Source organism: Polypterus senegalus, chromosome 6 (genome assembly GCF_016835505.1).
Source record: "Polypterus senegalus isolate Bchr_013 chromosome 6, ASM1683550v1, whole genome shotgun sequence".
Classification (NCBI taxonomy): domain Eukaryota; kingdom Metazoa; phylum Chordata; class Cladistia; order Polypteriformes; family Polypteridae; genus Polypterus; species Polypterus senegalus.
In genome coordinates, this window is record NC_053159.1 from 140,716,377 (window position 1) to 140,737,243 (window position 20,867).

The 20,867-nt window shown below is 35.3% G+C and overlaps 1 protein-coding gene across 2 annotated transcripts in view; it reads right to left on the reverse strand.

Annotated features, from left to right (window-relative positions):
• Positions 1 to 2,266: 2,266 nt before the first annotated feature.
• Positions 2,267 to 20,867, reverse strand: part of epc2 (enhancer of polycomb homolog 2 (Drosophila)) — a 118,778-nt gene continuing 100,177 nt past the window's right edge. The window contains exons 6-14 of one of the 2 annotated variants that reach the window (XM_039757349.1): positions 19,786 to 19,918; positions 19,498 to 19,677; positions 18,740 to 18,829; positions 17,781 to 17,929; positions 14,148 to 14,488; positions 8,386 to 8,513; positions 6,947 to 7,109; positions 5,521 to 5,818; positions 2,267 to 3,539 (exon numbers count right to left, since the gene is read on the reverse strand). In XM_039757349.1, the coding sequence (XP_039613283.1) occupies positions 3,467 to 3,539; positions 5,521 to 5,818; positions 6,947 to 7,109; positions 8,386 to 8,513; positions 14,148 to 14,488; positions 17,781 to 17,929; positions 18,740 to 18,829; positions 19,498 to 19,677; positions 19,786 to 19,918 (1,555 nt within the window). In that variant the 3' untranslated portion in view covers positions 2,267 to 3,466. Of the gene's footprint in view, positions 3,540 to 5,520; positions 5,819 to 6,946; positions 7,110 to 8,385; positions 8,520 to 14,147; positions 14,489 to 17,780; positions 17,930 to 18,739; positions 18,830 to 19,497; positions 19,678 to 19,785; positions 19,919 to 20,867 lie in introns of both variants that reach the window. The other variant, XM_039757348.1, reaches the window with a different exon arrangement.

The window sequence follows — 20,867 nt, forward strand, 5'->3', positions numbered from 1 at the left end:
CTTATGAATTGCTACTGACCAGTCCAAGCATTGTTCAGAGAAACAACATATGCTGATTAAAAAGTTGATGGGAGAGGGGAAAACGTATAAAGGAGTGCAGCAAAATTATAGGACGCTCAGCTAAAATGATCTTAAATGCTTTAAAATGGTAACAAAATCCCAAAACGCAGAAGAAAATGAGCAACTACAATTAAAATGGCTAGAAGGATAGTCAGAATGGCAAAGATTCAGCCAATCATCATCACCAGAAAGATCAAAGATTACCTGCAAGTAGTTACAGTCAGAAGATGTTTCAGTGAAGCTAAACATGGACAGAATAGGTAAAAAATTTCCAAGGAACATAGATTGGTCCAAAGAGAAATGGCGTAACATTCTGCGGACTGATGAGGGTAAAATTGTTCTTTTTGGGTCCAGTGGCTATCGACAGTAAGTCAGATGACCCCAAGGTACTGAAATTAAGCCACAGTTCACTGATAGTGAAGCATGGTGGTGCAAAAATCATGGTATGGGGATGTTTTTCATACCATGGAGTTGGGCCTATTTATTGTAGACCAGGGATCATGGATCAGTCTGAATACATCAAAATACTTGAAGAGATTATGTTGCCGTTGGTCAAAGAGGTAATACCCCTGAAATGGCCGTTTCAACAAGACAATGACCCCAAACACACAAGTAAGCAAGCAACATCGTGGTTCCAGACAAAAAGGATTGAGATAATGGATTGGCCAGTTTAATCGCCTGGCCTCGACCCTACTGAAAACTTGTGGGGTGACATTAAAATGCAGTTTCCCAATCAAAACCCAAAAATTCACAGGAACTATGGACTGTTTGTTCATCCTGGGGTGAAGTACCTGTTTATAGGTGCCAGAAGTTGATTGACTCAATACAACAAAGTGGCACAGCAGTTATCAAAAACAATAATTACGTTATGCAGCTAAACATTAGTTCAGTTTGAGGAGAAAAAAATGTCAACACTACTATGTTTTTGAACAGATTAATATTCATTTACTTTGCTTCCTGTAAAAGAATAATGTGGACTTGATAAAATTTGTTAATTGTTTGATTTGGAATGGAATGTGTAACATTCACTCCATTTTAAATATGGAAGTAAAAACTATTAAAAATATTTTACTTTATTCACTTCTTTTTAACGCACTGCTATTTATTTAAACACAACCGTATATAAAATTAGACAACTTTTCAGCACAGTCTCACATTTCCAATGTACTGGAGTGTAACCCATTTCTCTGACAGAGCCAGTGCCTGTGTGTGCTTATCTAGGTGTGTACAGACTTTACATATGCAGCGCGTTCAGCTACAGTCTCAGCCCAATGACCTTCCTTTTCAGTGAAGATACATAAAACATCAGTGTTCCTCGTTGCTAAATTACATACATTCTACTATGGGTGGACACACATTGGTTGTCAGCTCTCATGCACACAGTGCCCGCTTCTATAAAGTTCCTTGATTTTATTTTAGGAGAGTCACTGGGTATGTCCGAACGTGTGACTTCATCTGACTCAGTAAGATTATGTAAATCGCAGGAAAACATTCTGAAATAAACCTAGAGCTGCCTGCTCAGAGCCATTCTTCAAACTAGATTTACAATGGGCACAATAAATGCAGAGGCCTGCAAAGAAGCTGTTTAAGTGTAAATTCATTCAGAGAACAAGAGGCTATGTTACCAAGCAGTGCAGACGATCAAAAAAATATTTAGGGGAAAGAATTGACGAAAAACCAAATGAACAAACCATGCTACATTGAATGATCATTTGTCAACAAACCTTTAAAAATTGTTCAACTAAACACACCAACAGATGAAGCGAATGAGCTGTGCCACTAAAAAAAGTGATTCCACAAATGCCAATCTGAAGAGCAAGAAAATAAATAATCAAAGCATGGCATGACCTTTTTAATTTCTTATTGTAGGTGGTGACATGGGAGAGATGAATCTGACACCAAAACTACACTTGGGTGGGATGCATATGGTTGTATAAATATAGCATCACTAGTCCAGTAATGACATTCTGATTTGAGATGTAAGAACATCTGCTTTTAACTGCAGTCTCCGATTATTTATTTAGGGACAGTTTGGCAACTTAAATCAACAAATATTACAGGTGAAATGCTGGATTTAGATTGCTTTAATATTTGTCTGATTTAGGCAGTTCAAATTAAAATAACCATATTACCTGAAACAGACTTTTGTTTTTTTAAACAAGTCATCTTTTACTTCATTTTGTAAAAAAAGACATCAAAACAAATGTTTTGATATGTATATGTATAGTTTTATTTCCCTGCATTATTTTTGTTGTTCAAGTGCAAGTAACAAGAAAAGCCTGTCTGAAGTTGCGCAAAACCTAAATGTAGCAAACCCTGCTAATGTCGTCTTTTTAAGTTGATTCTTACAGTTTTTGACTACACTACTTAAAAGTAGTTCTACTGCATTCTCAGACATTTTTGCCATTTCTGTTACTTGCCTTGTGGCCACAGGAAACAACACAAAATGACCAGTTTGACATGTATTCCTTCCCACCCATCCCTGGGATGTTTCAATGCTTTCAATAATTAATAAGCATATATAAGATACACAACAGATAAAATTACCCATAAGTGTGTATGATTTATTGTGCTGACCCCAGTATGGTTAAAAAGGCAAATAATAGTTAAAAAAGTGACTGGTTTTGTTTGTTTACATTTACATTTGCAGAACTTGACTGCAGGATGCAGGACATTAGAAATTAAATGGGCCTCATTGATATGGCATGTTTTACAAAGAAAACCAGATTACGGTTCCTTCTACAACATTAACAAAACTAAACTGTTCCAACCCCAAACCCTTGCAAAACAATAGAAAATACCATTGTCATAATAATGAAATCTGCCACTAAACTTGTTACCAAAAGACCATCTATTCAATTCGTGGAACAAAATGAACCAAGTGAATACTTACATTTTCTTTAGAAAAAAGTACAAGAACTTTATATGCTAACTATGTGAATCTCAATATTTTTTGTAGACACAAAATTTGATTTATTTGTACAGATACAAAATGTAAACATGGCAAAATAAATAGTTAAAACAAGTGACATAGGATCTATCTTCATGCTCATGATCCCAAAACAAACTGTTGCACATTTTTCTCTCCATTCTGTTGCATTTTCAAGTGCAAAAGCATGATGACAAATATCTAGAATTCAAGTAACAGAAATAACATACTAATGATACAAATATACTATTTTACAAGGTAGTGATATTCCCAATTTTACAAAATGTACATTTATATATTGTATTTTTGATATGCTGAGATTGGTTAAAGGTCCACACTGAGCTCCCCTGAATTTAGGGCGTATTCCATTTTGTATTTATTCCAGAATACATACTTTCCACAACCGTAATTTATTTAACTTTTGCCCCCTCCAATCATAATTTTGTTTATGCCCACCCCCACCCCCCCAAGTCTAGGCTATGTTACTTCCATTGCCACTGTGGTCTCTGAAATTCCATTTAATGCAAGTCTTTCTGGTTCATGGTTCTCCCTAAAGGAAAAAGAAACACAAAACATTTTGTTTACAAGTGCATTACTAATGCTCAAATCTATTTAATATGAAACAGGTACATGGGGATAACACAATATAAATACTTGTTATTGCTGGTCCAACCACGGTACTGTTTTTAAAATATTTCAAAACTTGTAGCTTGAGTTTAGCTTGTTGTCAGGTAAGTTAAGTATCTTCAAGCTCACAACTAAATTTTTCACAACATACAGTCGTAACATTCATAACAAGACTACCAAAAAATAATTGTTTCACTTAAAGAACACCCACACCTGATGATACTTTTACACATTGCCCTGGCTTATCTACTGCAGAGGAGCTTGCCAACAAATATCTTACAGTCATGTAAACTTCTGGACACCACAATCAATAATTTGAAAATCTATGAAGGCTAAACGTTTAAACATATCATACACTTTGAACACATTGCTACTATATACTGTATTTGCCCAATTCAACATTGAAAATTTAAATACTAACTGTGTCAAGTGCAAATGTTTGGGCACTCAGTCCCTGAGGTCTTGGTTAACTGGTCTGGGAGAAACAACTTCCAGAAGCTTCTTTTAGCCAGCTAAGAGTCTCAAGAATCTGTCTGTTCTTACTTGAGGAATGTTTTTGTTTTTTCCCCCAAATCTTGCTTGCTGAACTCCTGTAAACCAGTTGTGTACTGCATATATCAAATGCCCCCACAGATTTTCAATAGCGTTCAAGTATGGGGACTGTGAAGGCTGTTCCAAAACCTCAAGCTTTTACTCCAGTAAATGCTTCATAGTTCACTCTGAAATACACTTTAGATCACGTCATTTCAGCTTCTATTTCTTGACTGATTCTAGAACGTTACAATTAAGCATGTTTATATTTACTTCAATCCATTCTTCCTTCAATACTTTCAATATTTCATGCATCACTGGCCTCCAGACTAGTCTAAATCACAATAGCAGATATGCCCCAATGTTTAACAGTTCCACCGTGTCCTTTGGATTTTTTTATGTTTTTTTTTTTTTTAATTTAAGGATCAAGTCAAATTTTGTTTCAACATTTTACAGTCAAAGCATTTCTGTTGTTGAGTTTGCAGAATATATTTCCTTCTTGTAATTTTCTGCTGCAGACCTTTCTTAGTAAGCAATACAGTACTTTGGACCGCTGGATCAAAACTCTGTTATGAGCTAGGTCTACCTGCAGATTCTGATTTTAATATTTGAGCATCTTGGGTCCACCAGATCTTACCTTGATCTCAACAGAATCCCTTAAACTTTATTCACTAATAATATTCATGACATGGAAAATTCCAAACCAGAAACATTTATATTTGTTTTAAAGTCCGTATTTGCTTTTTAAAAGTCAATTGTTCTCAATGAGGTAGACACATCTTGACATAAGGTATGGAACAGTCTTCACCAGGACAATACATGAGACACTTTATTAATTTTTTAAACAGTTACAGTCAGTGAACAAATAGAAAACGTGTATTACAGTGTGTAAAGACGGGCCCTTTTTGTACCCTGCAGAAGTTGTGCTAAGTTCTTTTCCCTTCAAGATTTTGTGAAATGTGCAAACTGACCAGATGTATGCAAAACCTTGGATACACAGTTGTAGTTTTATAAATTAATGAAAAAGGGTTTAATTTAATTTAATTGTCATTTATTCTGCTGTTTTTTTTGTGTCAGATTTTATTTATATTTTATTTATAGAATCCTTGGTTTTATGAAACTGGCACATAGTCAAAAATCAGTCAACAAAATTCCTATTAATATAAACCATTAATGATGATACAACTGTACATGAATAAAAAAATGATATATACATCACACAAACACAATACAAATTCTGGTTTCTGTAGTGTAGTATTGCTTGTTAAACATTTGTACAAATTCATTTTTTTTCTCATCATCATACTATATTATGAAATGTTTAATTTATAACCAGTTAAAAGATGATTAATTTACTTAAACACATACAATACCTTGCTATGCTGCTTATGGCACTACTCGGTGTCACTTTTGGCACCCTGTCCAGATTGGTAGCCACAGCGGCAAGCTTTAAGGCAGTTGGCGAGGGCGCAGAAGTCCTTGCAGTTAGATGCACATTCATGGGAGAAACAACACTGCTGAGGTGAACGGTGGTTGCCAGGTTACTTGTGCACAATGCTGGTATGAGGTGATTAGTGGTGCTGTGGTTGACAGTCCTCACCAGTTGTACCGTTGGAATTGCAGGACTGGACGTCAAATTTGTACTGGTTGGATGAAGAAGTTTAGGCGTCCCTATAAGAAAAAGAACATTTCCAGAACAAACATTAGATTAGCATTTAGAACATAAATGAGAGAAATTGTAAAATACTGAGAGATTGCTTTGTATTATAGTGAAACACAGAGTGTTTGAAATGCTTTGTAAGTCTATGTCCAAACTATTATTTCTTTTGTAATACATTAAATGTGTTTGTATGTTTTAAATATTATAAACATTACTCATTGTTTGTATGATGTTAACTGCTAGGTATTTGAATGGCCCAAATTAAACTACACCTTTGTTTTTGTAATTATCAAATGTAAAGTACAAATGGGGAGGACAGCAAACTGCAAGACATTTGGCACCCCATGTGGGAGGTTGTTGGGAACATTCACTGAACAGAAGTGAAAGAATGATGTGGGAAGGTAGTACCAAACCTCTGATGAAAAATGGCAGCAGCAAGATGTTAGTATGTGTCAAACCCCTTCAGATTGTCATGGGAACTGTAGGATACATGTAGTAATGAAATACCTGGGGTGGGAACAGAAATCCCTATGCAGGTATCCTACTTTGTCTTAAGACTACAGCTGACCAAGATTTGCCTCCTAGTTAGGCAATACTGAAACTGGAAGTACTCCTGACTCAGTCCCAAAGGCTTCAAAACCTCACTTGGGGTGCTCAGAGATAGGTGGACATCAAAAGGTAAGAGATCTCATGGCAACAGATACAAGGAAATATTTAAGACTGAAAAGCAAAGCCTAAAGATGACCAGAAGTATTAGACTAGTGTCCTAAGCCCAATGAAGGGGCATAATTGTTGCTACTGATCGTGCTGTTACTTTGTGCATGTTCTCTCCAATCTTCTTGGTTGTAATACTTTAAATATTCTAATAAACCAGTCTTTTTGAACTCTGGGCTATTTTGGTTAATGTTCTTTCTGGTCTATATACTGCATTAAAAACATACACAACCATTATTATTATTAGAAAGCAAAAAGGATACCACTAATTAAACATATTTAAAATTTGCTTATGAAATAAAAGTAAACCTACACCTACAACTTGCAAAAAAATAAGGTTAAAGAAAGGCTTAATTAATCAAACTTGTTTTGTGCAAACATTGCATTAAGGAGCATATTTTTTCAGAATAAACTAACACACACACCTGAAGACTGAACAATTCCATTGATGCTGCTGTTATGAATTCTGCTTTCCTTACTGAGCATCTCACTGTGGTCTGAATCTGGAGCACTGACCACAGCTGATGCAGCAAAATGAGCACTAGCTGAATCAAGAGTCTTTGAAACACAGTCTGAATTCCCAGGTACCTTTAAAATAAGAAATATATAAAAAATGAGCAATACATCACATTTATACACTTGAATCAATCCTAAACTAAAAATAGCTAGTTTAATAAGCTGAAAAAGACTCAAGTTTTGTTATTTCAGTCTACAGTATATATTATATACCTACTGCATGGTATTTGTGTGCTGCTGAAAAATACTCAGTTGCATATTAAACATATTCCATTTGCAAATGGTGGTGCAGTTATATATTTGAAACTTGTACAATGTTACTGTGCCTGCTCAAATTTTTCTTGCACATTCCCAAAGCTGTAACAATCAGATTAGCTGGATACTTTAAATTGGTCCAAGTCGGAATGAGTGTGGGAATGTATGACCGGGAATATACTTGTGTCCTGACCAGGATTTTTCCTATCATATTGTTGAAAAACTAAATGGGATGAAGCATATAATGTATGTGTACATGCAGGTACAATTATAAATGTGTTCTGTGATCTTAGTATACCGCTAGGAGTGCTTAATGAATATATAGATTAAAATTTATTCTACGATATTTTTTTCTAAATTTGCTACAGAAAATTTTGTAAAATTAACAGTTGATTGAATTATAACTGAAATGTTAGTAACAATTTAGGATTTAAATAGTAATGTTTATAAAAGTTGATGAGCGACGACACCTTTTTGAAATCCATTTGCAAACATCAAGAAAAATGTACTCTTATTTTATCTTAAAAAATAAGTGGAAATCTTAAGGAACCATTCACATACACTATGACTGTACAAAAAGAAAGAAACAAACATGAACATACAAAACTGCACATGAATTAGTAAATCACCCTACTTATTAATCTTTACAAAAAACACATACTCAATAAAGTGTTTGGTCTATGGCTTACACATATTATACATTCCAAGTTGTGTTTTCCCCCTACTGACACATCTATATGGATGGAAAGATTTTTGACTGCATTCTTTTATAGGGAAGTGAAATTTAGGCCATGTGGTTAAATAAAAATGAAGTTCCTCCATAGCCCCTTTTTTCCTTTGCTGCATTTCTTATATCATTAGAACACAGAATTCTAAAACTCTACACATCAATGTCTCTCATATGTTTCCAAGTCAGCATTAGAGCTCTGCCTTGAAATCTTTGTTACATATTTGCAAATATTTCCCTGACGCATAACAGTCATGCAATAGTTATACGTTAATCCATAAACAAGCCGATTTACCCTTTGCCCTACTGGTTGTGCTTTTGTTTGAATTAAATGCACAGTTAAATTTCTGTAAATAAATAAAGTACCTGTGCATGTGAATGAGCTGGGTGTGAGGAATGCTGGGATTGCTTCTGCTGGAGTTGGGCTAGCTGCTGCTTTTGCATTTGCACCAGCTGCTGCTGATGTGTCTGAAACTGTTCCTCTGTAATACCACCTGTAACTATGCAAACAAAAAGTAAAATGTTAACGATATTAAAAAAAGTAGCTTGTTCAATAGCAATGTCGCTGGTAAATTATCTTTTAATATACATTTTCATTTATTTTCGAAAAGCAGAAATCTGCAATGAAATACCACTCAATCAAACAAATAACAAATCAAGTGATTAACTTCAAAATCAAAAGATAAAACAAAAGAAAAACAGAATACAAGATCTTGCCTGAAGAAGGGGCCTTAGCGGCCTCGGACGCGTATATATTGTAACCTGTTCAGTTATCCAATAAAGGGTGTCATTCTGCTTGACTTCTCATTGCATACTGAGTATGCTGAAAGAGGTCATTATAAATGTACAGGAGCAACAGGTAAGAGCTTCTTTACCTTGAAATGCATCATGCATTAATTCAATATTGTAAGCAAATGACGGGCAACATGAGTGCTGGCAAATTGACAATAGTATTATTGACTGGAGCACAGAGAAGGAGATACAAAGAAGATTTATAACAAGATTTCCAGTTAGTTGCTTTCTCAATAAGTTTGAATGCACAGTCACCAAACATTCAAAGCCTAGGCTTGTGGCTTAAAACAAACTGATGAAGAGCCAACAACATTCAGCCTTCTAAATTAAATAAAAAAGCAAGGTGTGTAAGGTTTATAGTACTGCATCATTTTTTATTTATCTTTAATCTGAAGTTAACAAAATAAAACAAATCAAAGCTCTTTTAGCACATTACATATTTCCTAGATAACCATTTGAGGGGTTAAGCTTACACATTTAAACAGGTCAGAATTAATCGGTAATTTCCATAATCAATAGCCCTTACAAATGCAGCCCCAGGAAAGAAGAAAGGGATTCTGTATAAAGGTGTGCCCAACCAGAGAGTGATTGGCAGGGGCAAAGGCACCACCAGGTTGGCATAGGTCAGCTAAAAGTCTCACACCAAACCTCCAGAACAGGACAGGTCCTGAACATACTAATGTATGTGGGTTGAGTACCCAGAAAATAATCAGACATGATTAAAAGACCTGCAGGATAGACAGGCAAAGGCAATGTTTTCATAAGACACTAGAATGCATGTAACAGGAATGCGTGACCCTTAGGTAGTTAGGAATTCATACTGAATTGCCTCAACTCCGTGATGTTGCAGGGTTTTCTCAAATGACTCACAAGCTTCCAATCCTTCCTCAATATTTCTATTGGGTTATAGTTAGAACTTTGACTTGGCTATTCCAACCCCTTTATTTTGTTCTTTTACAGCTCCATTTTGGTAGAACAACCGATGCGCTTGGGTTTTTGTCTTGCTGCAGTTTCTCAAAATATAATCCACAGAAAGATGTCCTAACATTTTCTAGTATAATTCAGAATTCATTTTCCGGTCTACAATGGAAAGCTGTCCTGGCCCAGACACAGCAAAACAGGCACGATACTACCAACACCATGTTTCATAGATGGGATCAGGTTCTCATCCTGGAATGCAGCGCTTTCCTTTCTCCAAACATAAAGCTTCTCATTTGAATCAAAAAGCTCTATTTTGGTTTCATCTGTCCATAAAACAATATACTCTACTGCAAACTGTTGATGAGAAGCAATGATTTTTTTGGAAAACAGTTGCTTTCTCTTTGCAACCCTGCCATGCACGCCACTGTTGTTCAGTGATCTCCTGATGATTTACTCATGAACATTAACCAATGTGAAAGAGGCGTTTAATTGCTTAGAAGTTAACCCTTGGTGCTTTTGTGACCTCACAGACAATCGCATGCCTTGCCCTTGGAGTGATCTTTGTTGGTCAACCACTCCTGGGCAGAGTAACAATATTCTTGAACTTCCTCCATTTGTACAGTATCTGTCTGACAGTGGATGGTTGCAGTCCAAACTCTTCAAAGATGGTTGTGTACCCTTTCCCAGCATGATGACCATTAACAATTCTTTTTCTGAGGTCTTCTGGAATATCATTTGTCTGTGGCATTATACACTGATACTGCACGTACGTGTTTAAAGATGAAACCCTTGGCAGAATCACATTCAATAAATATTAACAGGGTGCCCATTCATACCTAATTGTCATCAAAATGATTGACACTTTCAAATTGCCTGATAGATTCACATACTCTTTCCACTCACAGATACGCAATATTGGATGACTTTCTTCAATAAATAAATGACCGTTTGTTATCTCATTTGTTTAACTGGATTCTTCATATCTACCCTAATGACTTGTGTGAAAATCTGATGATATTCTAAGTCATACTTATGCAGGACTATGAAAAATTCTGAAACGTTCACTAATTTTAAAGCACCACTGTACAGATATCACATAATAAATTGTCCATGAATGCTACCGAGCCTATTTAAGCCAAGTACTGTTAAAAAGCATGTTTTTAATGTAGTCTATTAACGCATGTACTCCATTATTTTCAGTAAGTCAATTGCTGTTAAAACATATTTAACAAAAATGTGCTGACACTTTGATGTAACTAAATAAAAAAATATAAAATGTTCAGATTTTTAAATCCATTAACTAAGTTCCCAAACACACCTATAATGCTTTGCCTTTCCTGGACGATTTTGCTAAACGTCACAACTGGTGGTTGGTGGTGTATGCGAGTCAGATAGCCAAGTCAAACACATATCGCCCTTGGACCCCCTTCCTGCAATACTGATAAGATTAAACAATTTACAAAATATCAACAAAATGACAGTGGAAAACAGACAAGGTGAAATCAACTGTATTAAACCAATCTTACAAAACTATACAAACATGAATGGCAGCAACCAAATCCGTGAATGCACCTCCTCCCGTACCCCAACAAATTCAGTATGTAAGTAACTGGAAACAAAGAAAGTCCTTCAACATAGACAACCCACAAAGTCTAAGCAGTTCTGACACTTCTGGTATTATTAGTCCTTTTCTTTATTCTCTTTATCCAAGAGTCTCCAAATGTGCTATCCCAGATGTTCACCCACATTCATTTCTCCTGACTTTCCTGTCCGCTTCTATTCCACAGTGGGTCGGGTGACAAAGTCTTCAAGATGGCCACCACCATAAGTGGGAACGGACCCCATACTGGGTGAAGCCATCTTTTTTGTAGGCATGGATAGTCTATGTTTCTCCATCATTTTTGAAGTTGTGTTGAAAACCTCCTTCTCTTGCCTTTCGCTGCCTTTTTTTTTTTTTTTTATAAACTGTATCTTAGCGTTCTTTCTCCATGGCAATAAAAAAGTCCTCCTTACAACTGTCTGCCCAATGTGCCTGATTTCTCTCCCCGAACCCCCCCAAACCAGCAACAGGGTTAGGGTTTGGCAGCAAGAGGGTTTACATTGATGATGGCAAAGACACAAAAAGCAAATCAGATAACATTTATGCCATAGCGCTACACACCTGAAAGTTGCATGCATACATTTTCTAACCTGTTAAATCATGCAGAAATTGTATACATGCTAAAGTAATTCTGGAATGTGAGATACAATGATACCACAGATTTTAATACAATATCTCACCCCTTGCCTCTATAAAAAGGAAAACTGAGTTATCAGCTATGACAATAAATTAACTGAAATAAAGAAAAATAAAATAAAAATAGGTTTGGTTTGAAGAAAAACAAACAAACAACATGGCCCTTCTGCATTATAAAATATGAAAATTGTCGGGTACAAAGCTTTAAAGGCAAAAAGAATCAGCAATTGCACGGAAAAGACGTAGAGGAAGCATGTTAAAAAATTCTGTAATAAGATAGAAAGGTGATATAATTTAATAGCTACAGTTGAGCTAAACTGTAATTAATAGCTTCTGAACCATTAAAATCCAGTGATTATAAAATAATAGGAATGATGGTATAATGGCGGAGACATTCCCCAAGAACTAAAAGTATGCAATTTGGATGATTTTAAAAACAAAACAGTTTGAACAGACCTGTACTCTGGTCTTCTTGTTGTGCAAAAAAAGCAATCTAATCTTTGAGATTTAGCAGTGTGGAGCCCAGGCAATATGCCAACTGATACTGGGTCCATGTAAAGGAGGGAGGGTTTTTAATGTTCTACATGCATGCACAATTAGCCATGTGGTGGTTCAGCAGGAAAACAAAAACAAATCTTAAAAGTAGCTTGACCCCCACCCCAAATTTCAGTCTGACAACACAGGAGACATTGCAAAAATAAAAAAAGTTATTACTTTTTTACAAGTCTTGTAAATAGTAATAAATCAACAATGTCTTGATAGAAGAAAAAAGCATCACAAATCTATACAGATAGACAAGAAACAGGTGCCAACTGCATGCACAGAGGAAGTAAACAACAAGTCATCTGTAAATTAAGCAAAAATAAACGAGAAAACTTAAAAAATAGAGTCTCTCTGCAAACATAAAAAGTGCCAATCACCTACATCAGTTACATATATTGTTTAAAAATAAAGAAAAAAAGTGGCAGTCACCTACAAATGCTGCAGAATTCCTTTGAAAAAGAAAAAACAGAACTACTGAATATAGAGAGACACATTTTGTGGTCCTTTGCAGTGTTTAGGTTTTAATAAAAACAGTACGACTCAGGATGAGAGTATTGACACAGTTGAGGAGCAGGAATGCCACAGGGTGTTCCGCCAAGATGATTGACTGATTAGGACAACTATTCCACATTGCCACCCCATGAATAGTATTTACGATGCACCACACACACAGAGTAAGAATGAGAGTCTGAGTAGAACGAGGAGATGAGGAAAAAGATAAAGAATGAAGGGAAGAAAATGAAAATGCAAGAAAAACAAAGATACATGCAGATCATGGCTGAGCCAGTACTGCTATGCAGAGGAGGCAGGCGGTTGAGAATGTCCTGAGCACAGCAGTGTCCCTCTGGAGCAGGGTCACTCCTGCTGAGCACCCAAAGAGGGGGAGCGACTAAATGCTCCAAATAGGCTCCCACTGAAGGATGGTATCGAGATAAAGGAAATGGGCTCACAGGGTCACCTCAAACATGGAGGAATGGGGATGGGGACATAAGGCAAGTTAAAAGAGTTTACTGTGCCTGTCTGAGAACATCTCCTCAAGACAATGAAAAGGGCGAGATGAGAGCGCAGGAATTTTAGAAGCAGGAACGGAGACTCTGTACTGATTTTGAAGGACAGATCCTCCGTTTTTAACCTCTGATTTGAACCTGTTTACAGATTCTATTTATTTAATTATAACCACCACCACAGCACTACAGTTTATTATGAATTATTATTTATGAACATTCTGTACTGTACTTCATTTGATTTTGTAACACTTTTGCTAATAAAAAGCACTAAGCACTCGAGTCATCAACCCTTGTTGAAAGTTGCATCTTGATTGCACAGTCCACCTTGGTTTATGACTGTCAATATCCCAGATTCAAAGGGGGTGCGCCAGCTTTGGGCAAACTAGGCATGGCACTGAATTTGTGGAATAAAACTAGGTATTGCCTCAAACTCACAGAAAGCTTTAAGTCATGCGTAATCATACTGACAATAATGAAATATCTGAAAAATAAGATGTCATACAGTTACCACTATATTGTTTGCTGTTTCTTTTTACTTTTAATACATGATCAATTATTATGTACAATTCACTGTAAATCCACTGTTGCTGTCAAAGAGTATATTGATAACAAGTATATTTTACACTCACCTGAAAGTCCATTCTTGCTTGAGTTTAGCAGTGCAACAGAAGCTCCAACTATCCTTCTGTTGTTCATAGTCTGTTCCAATTTTCTAGAGGTACTTCCAATCTCCTTATTGCCCTGAATAGGTGTTGAATGCGGCTGAAAACACCGCAACCGACATGATTTAATATTGCTTAAAATTTCTGTCAGAGAAGCTACATTCCCAGGTTGAGTTTTGGAAGTATTGGTCCATATGGAAGTGTTAAACTTGTCTGTGGTAGAACTGTTAGGTATGGAGCTAAACACTTCAGGGTCCAACCGCTTTAGAACACGGTCATGTTCAGATGATGCACGGTCCATAATTATTCTGTAAAAATAAGAATAAAACAGTAACATATTTCATGCTTATCTGATGTATATTACAACATACATTTTATGCTGTAAATGTTAAAATGTAAAATACAGTACAGGAATCAGAAAATTACACTTTTAGATTAGTGAAGATATATTTTAACATTGCCAAAGCCCATTTTTCTAAAGGAACAACGACTACATCAGGGGTCCTCAATCACAGTCCTGGAAGGCTGCAGTGGCTGCCGGTTTTTGTTCTAACCCGGTTGCTCAATCAGAGAGCAATTTTTGTCGATAATTTAATTTCATGGCTTGTTAGTGCTTTAACTCTGCTATGTCAGGTAATTCTCATATCCTAGATTTTCTTCCTCATTCTAAGGATATCATCCCAATGATTTGAAAGGCTAAAATGGATGAGTACCATAGATACTCACGTATTAGTCTCTCTCGCAGATAAGTTTTATTTTAAGTATTTTTAAGCCGAAAATCACGAAATTTGTTATGTTATGATTATAAGTCGAGGGTAAAACTTGGGTTTATTCATGGCCTGTTGTTTTAAGTACGGTCTTCTCACCAATACCTGCTACAGTTCGATTCCCCGGCATATCAAATGTCATTGGCATTTCATCCATGTTACCAATGTTACTTGAGATCAAAGTCATGCTTTGTCTTTGCTTGACAATAAATTTATGAAAGGAACTGACCTTTTCTTCTAGATCTTTCGGCAGCTTCTGCGCGATTTCTATTCGCTGACGAAGGCACAGCCCATATCTGTTCATAAACCGCGTACAGCAGCCAGCCGATGCTTGAAATTCCAACAAAGGCTTATGTGGTGTTATATGTCCACTGTTTACTTTGAACACTGATTTTGATTGACTGTTTTAAATAAAAGCACTGTGCCATTACCCAAATTCTATGAAAAATTGTGTTGCCATGTTGATAAGTCGACCCTGTTTTTTTGAATGAATTTTAAGGCAAAATTTTTTCTACTTATACGCAAGTATCTACGGTAATTCTCAGTCCTTCACTGTTTTCTCTTCACTTTCCGTCCAAGTATTTAAATAAACCCAATAGTACATGATAAATACACACGGGTGTAAATGGTAACATGCTAAATGGAGAAATGCTGGTCTCTTTTGTTGTTTGCATGTTATTGCTAATTAGGAGCAATTAAAAACCGAGAATACAGCTGTTTAAGACTAAAACAAGCAATAAGGGCTCAAAATCTTAACGAGTGAGCCAACAAAAGTCAAGCAGAAGTGTTACTTGAACAATAAGGGTTTCTTATTAAGCAACTGGGTTGGAGCAAAAACCTGCTGCCACTGCGCACGGTTCCTCCAGAACCGTGATTGAGGACCCCTGGACTACACAATGGCAAATTTAAAAAAAGTGGAGTGTCAGAGCCCATTCTAAACTGTGAGGTAGCAACACAAATAACTATACTACTGTACCACACTATACTGTATCACAGTCATACAGTACCTCTATTTTGCAGGTTTTCAAACAGAACATGAAAACTTATTAAAACTGTCATACTTTCTTTACTAATGCAGCAGAGTATATAAACATATTATTAAAAAAGATGACCACAATAAAAGTGAAAGCACCATAAGCATCGTTAAGTTTTACAATGTACTTCCAACTGCTCGTAAATGTTAGTTAAATTCCAAACATGGGGCTCTGAACATTACGCTGAGGATGGAAAAGTATAAAACGGACAAACAGACAAATTGCTTAAATATACATAGGAGGTTGTACAAGTTGTAGCTACTGCTCTCAGACATCCAAAATGTTAATATATAAGCTCAACTGAGCAGCAGTGTCAAAATGTAATTTATCCTCTGCGTCACAGAAATAGTGTATACTATTAAGTGGCTGAACATGGTTCTTGAGCACCATCTAGGGAAAATGAATTATAGAAATGCTTACTTTATAGTTTTAAATGGTAGTTTAACTTCTGAGTACTAAGACTCTGCAGTAATCATACAACTTTATTTAATTTTAATATGCACAATATTTTACAGTATAAAAACAGCATCTTATTTTGTAGTCAACAAGACACACTGATTTCTAAAAGGCATATTCAGGAGCTATAAACCAAGGAGAAATATTTGACAAAAGTAATTTTCTTCAGTTATTAACAGATCAAGAATTTTTAGATTTCGCTATGCTTGCACTCAATTAGCATTTGGAGTCATCACATAAGTGTAAACATTATAGCCCTTACTGGTTTGTCACAATGTGTACTTAATTCTTGTATTTGCTTGTAAAGTAGTGATTACAATATCGTTAAGTGCTTTGTGTCCTCGGATTCAGCAGAATTTTAAATTTGCTGTATCACATAATATTGACACAATTAAAGACAAAATAGAATTAAATCTTCATATTTTTGCTGAAAAAATGAACAAATATTAAAAATTTAACAAAGGAAAAACAAAACCTATTTAAGTTATAAAAAGCTGTACACTTCTAATCATCTTCTTTACAAGTGCATGTCCATTTTTAGTAGCTGCCCTGCCAGTTGTTTTTTTTTTTTTTTAAACCAAACAGCATATTCTTTATCTTGAAATAAAATGAAAAAATATGTAAAAATGGCAAAAAAATAGGAAAATAAATAAGACCAATGAACTTGCACATTAAAGCATCTTGCATTTCATCCACATCTTTGATTACAGCTGTTCTGTAATTATTAGAAACATTTATTTATAAATTACAGGTGTGTCGTGGGTTAGGGCAATGCTGCAGATACAGATAAGCACATAAAACACCAAAAGTTTTTCTTATTTGAACTGATTTTAAATTGATTTTCATCCACTCGCTTCCATTTTTTACTTATGAATGAAGGAAACTAGTTTTGATGCAGATGAATATACAGCAGTCGTCATTAACAAAGTTACTACATTTTATACAAAACCACAATTACACAATGCATGCTGATGGTTCTACGTTTTGAATAAATTGCAAGTCTAAAACAAACTGCAAAAGGGTGTACATATCAGATCCTCCAAGCAATCAGCATCAACTTTCTGAAGGAAAGGAAAATTATATTTGTTTACTGGTTAATTATCCCAGTGTTTGTTCCTGCCATGTATCTTGCTGGTACTAGAATGACCCAAACCTCTCTGTAACCATATATTAAAATTACCAAGTCCAGAAAATGGATCAACAACTGCACACAACATACTATCTGACATACCATTACATATTAAAAATAAAACACACAAAAAGAGACACATGTTTACTACAATGACAAATTTTATATTTTTTGTCAAAATAAAAAGTAACGAAAGTGATAAAAAGAGGTTTACCTTCCTCCTCGTCCAATTCGCCGCCTCGCAAGCCCTATGCACCTTTTCGGAACTGAAAGAGCAGTAAGGCAGTGTCGGAACTTGTGTTCTTCCAATCCTGCAAGTTCTGGGCTTTCCCATAGGAAACTATTGGCATGTTCCAAAAATGGCTGAAGAGAGGGGAAAATGAGGCACTGATCTACCAAAATACAATTATTAATAATTTATATATTAAAAAAATGCATATATTATTTTGCTGATTTTGTTACCTTTTCAAATTTCATAAAAGTTTAAATGTGGAAATAAATTCAAGATAAGATTAAAAAGTGAAAAACAAAATTATCTATCCTGAAAATACTATTTTGGGCCTGCACCAAATTAACTTCATTCTGGACCAAAATTTTTAAATGCCTTTCAGACAGCCTTGGTGTCACAATACCTGTTAACCCATTAACAGCTGTGTTTGGTGTACTCCCAAATGGGCTTAAAGTGGAGAAGGACAAACAAACTGTAATTGCCTTTACTACACTACTGGCAGGCAGACTTATCTTGCTCATGCTCAACTAGAAGAATTCTAACTCTCCCCTTTTAATCAGTGGGTAACTGATGTTATATACTATTTGAAAATGGAAAAAATCTAATTCTCACTTAAAGCATTCTGTTCAGAAATTTTTCAAAACCTGGCAGGATCTAATCAATTACATTTCAGAATAAGCTTTTAAAGCACAGAGGAAGCAGATTATCTGCCTATTCTTTTTTTTATTCTTGTTGTTCCCCATTCATCCATATTCACTTATTAATTTCTCTATCTACTTGTTTTTACTAGGTTTAAGTTTTATTCTGCTGCCCATGCTCCCTTTCTCAGGGGTGGGGGCTGATTTGTTTTCAATCCTATTCTTGTAAAATTGATCTATTTGTATGGAATATTGTGTGATTTCAATAAAATCAATTAAGTAAAAAAAAAAAAAGAAAATACTCACAGCATGGTACTGGCAGCCTGCCTTCCTTCTGAAAGCAAATGACCCATCTGGGTCACCTTCTTCATCTGGTTCTGAAAAAGGAGATTGCACCTGAACCAAAAAAAATAAAATTAAATTAACTGACAACTACAAGCTTAAATCTAATTTTTTCCTACAGTACCAAAAATGCATTATGCATATACATTAACTTGAAAGATAGATATGTCAAGTTGCAAAAAATATTTTATATAACAGCTTGCAGTGTGAAAGCACACTATAAACACTACAGAAGGAAATGCTTAAAGATAAAATTCAGTCATTTTTAGAAGATATCTCTGGTGAATGGTGCATCCTTCACAAAAAAGTAGGTGGACTCTTTTTCTATAGGTGTTTTAAAAATAACAAAAATTTCTTTATGCCTCCATAAAATACACAGTTAAACCTTATTCCTGCACCCTACTAATTTATTTTCATTATCAAGAAAATCTTTTAAACATTCTTTAATCTACATCATTTTTATACTGTATTAAGTAAAAATAAACCAGTAGGGTCTCTCTCACACAACATGTATAGTAAAAAACACTACTTTGTTTCTGTGTTACACAAGAGTTTCTCATATTTACAGGAAAAAATTGTGTTTCAGAAAAACACAATGAGAAGAAAGTCTTATTCACTATTTTATGTAACATTAATTAATCCATTCATATTAATCCATTCCCAATCATTTATTAATCTTTACATTTATCCCTTAGAAATCCTTTATGAATTCCACTAGATACCTGTGAAAGCTCTTCATCATCAGAACTATGGAAGTCATACTGTTTAATGTCACTTTTATTAATGGCAGGGACAAGCTCTGTACGGGACTGCTGGTGCAAAATATCTTTCGGTTTCTTCGGGTATTTTTTCTTTGGTCGGACATCATGAACTTCCTCCTTGACTGAAATGTGATGAGGGTGCTGTAACATGAGATGATTTACATTATTTAAAAATAAAGCTGTCAAGAGTGCAGACAAATAAAAAAAAAAAAAAACGGCAACAGCGTACATAACTACAATTTTTCTGACCTTGACTTTACATTCTGTAACTTTATGGTGGTTCCCATTTAGGAGTGTTACTGGACTGCTATAAAGAGACTTCTCTGGTCTTGGAATCTTCACTTCATTAAGAATCTCACCTCCAAAGTCACCCATTTGGTATCTAAACAAAAAGATATATGTAAAATAATTGTAATTTCTACAAATAAGAAAAAAATAAATGCTTACCACAAAATGAAAACAATAATATTTTTGAAGATCATTAGCAGAATAATACAACCTTTGTAACTATCAATTACCCCATACACTTTGTCCTTCAATTGACTTTTCATTACCCATCAACAATTTATAAAGATGCATCTCTACAGTTTGGAACAGGAGCTTGCAATAATGTTCATATAGCACAATTTTATATAAAAAGTGTAGGTCAAAGTGCTTTATAAAAAAGAAAGAATTACAAAGAAAACAGATAAAATACATAGAGAAATAATCAGGCAATTCAAATAAAATAAAAAGTGATTTCCTATGCTAAGTGAAGGGCCCATTCTTTTTACACCTTCTTATATTACATATCTTGTTTAACAACCAATGCTTTGTTTCTGAATAACCACCACGAATAGGGATCTATTTTATATACAGTGATCCCTTGCTGTATCGCGCTTTGAATTTCGCGGTTTTGCTCTATCGCGGATTTTATATGTAAGCATATGTAAATGTATATTATGGATTTTTCGCTGATTCGGATTTCTGCGGACAATGGGTCTTTTAATTTATGGTACATGCTTCCTCAGTTTGTTTGCCCAGTTGATTTCATACAAGGGACGCTATTGGCGGATGGCTTAAAAGCTACCCAATCAGAGCACGTATTACATATTAACTAAAACTCCTCAATGCTGTAAGATATGCCTCCTGCGTGGTGCTCGATTGTTTGCTTGTCTCTGCCTCTATCTCACCCTCTCTGCGCCTGACGGAGGGGGTGTGAGCAGAGGTGCTGTTTGCACAGAAGCTGTTTGCCTAGTGGATACAGACGCTCCTCTAAGAAATGCCGCTTTATCGAGGTGCGTCCAAAAGCACACTTATTGATTTTTTGATTGTTTGCTTTAATCTCGCGC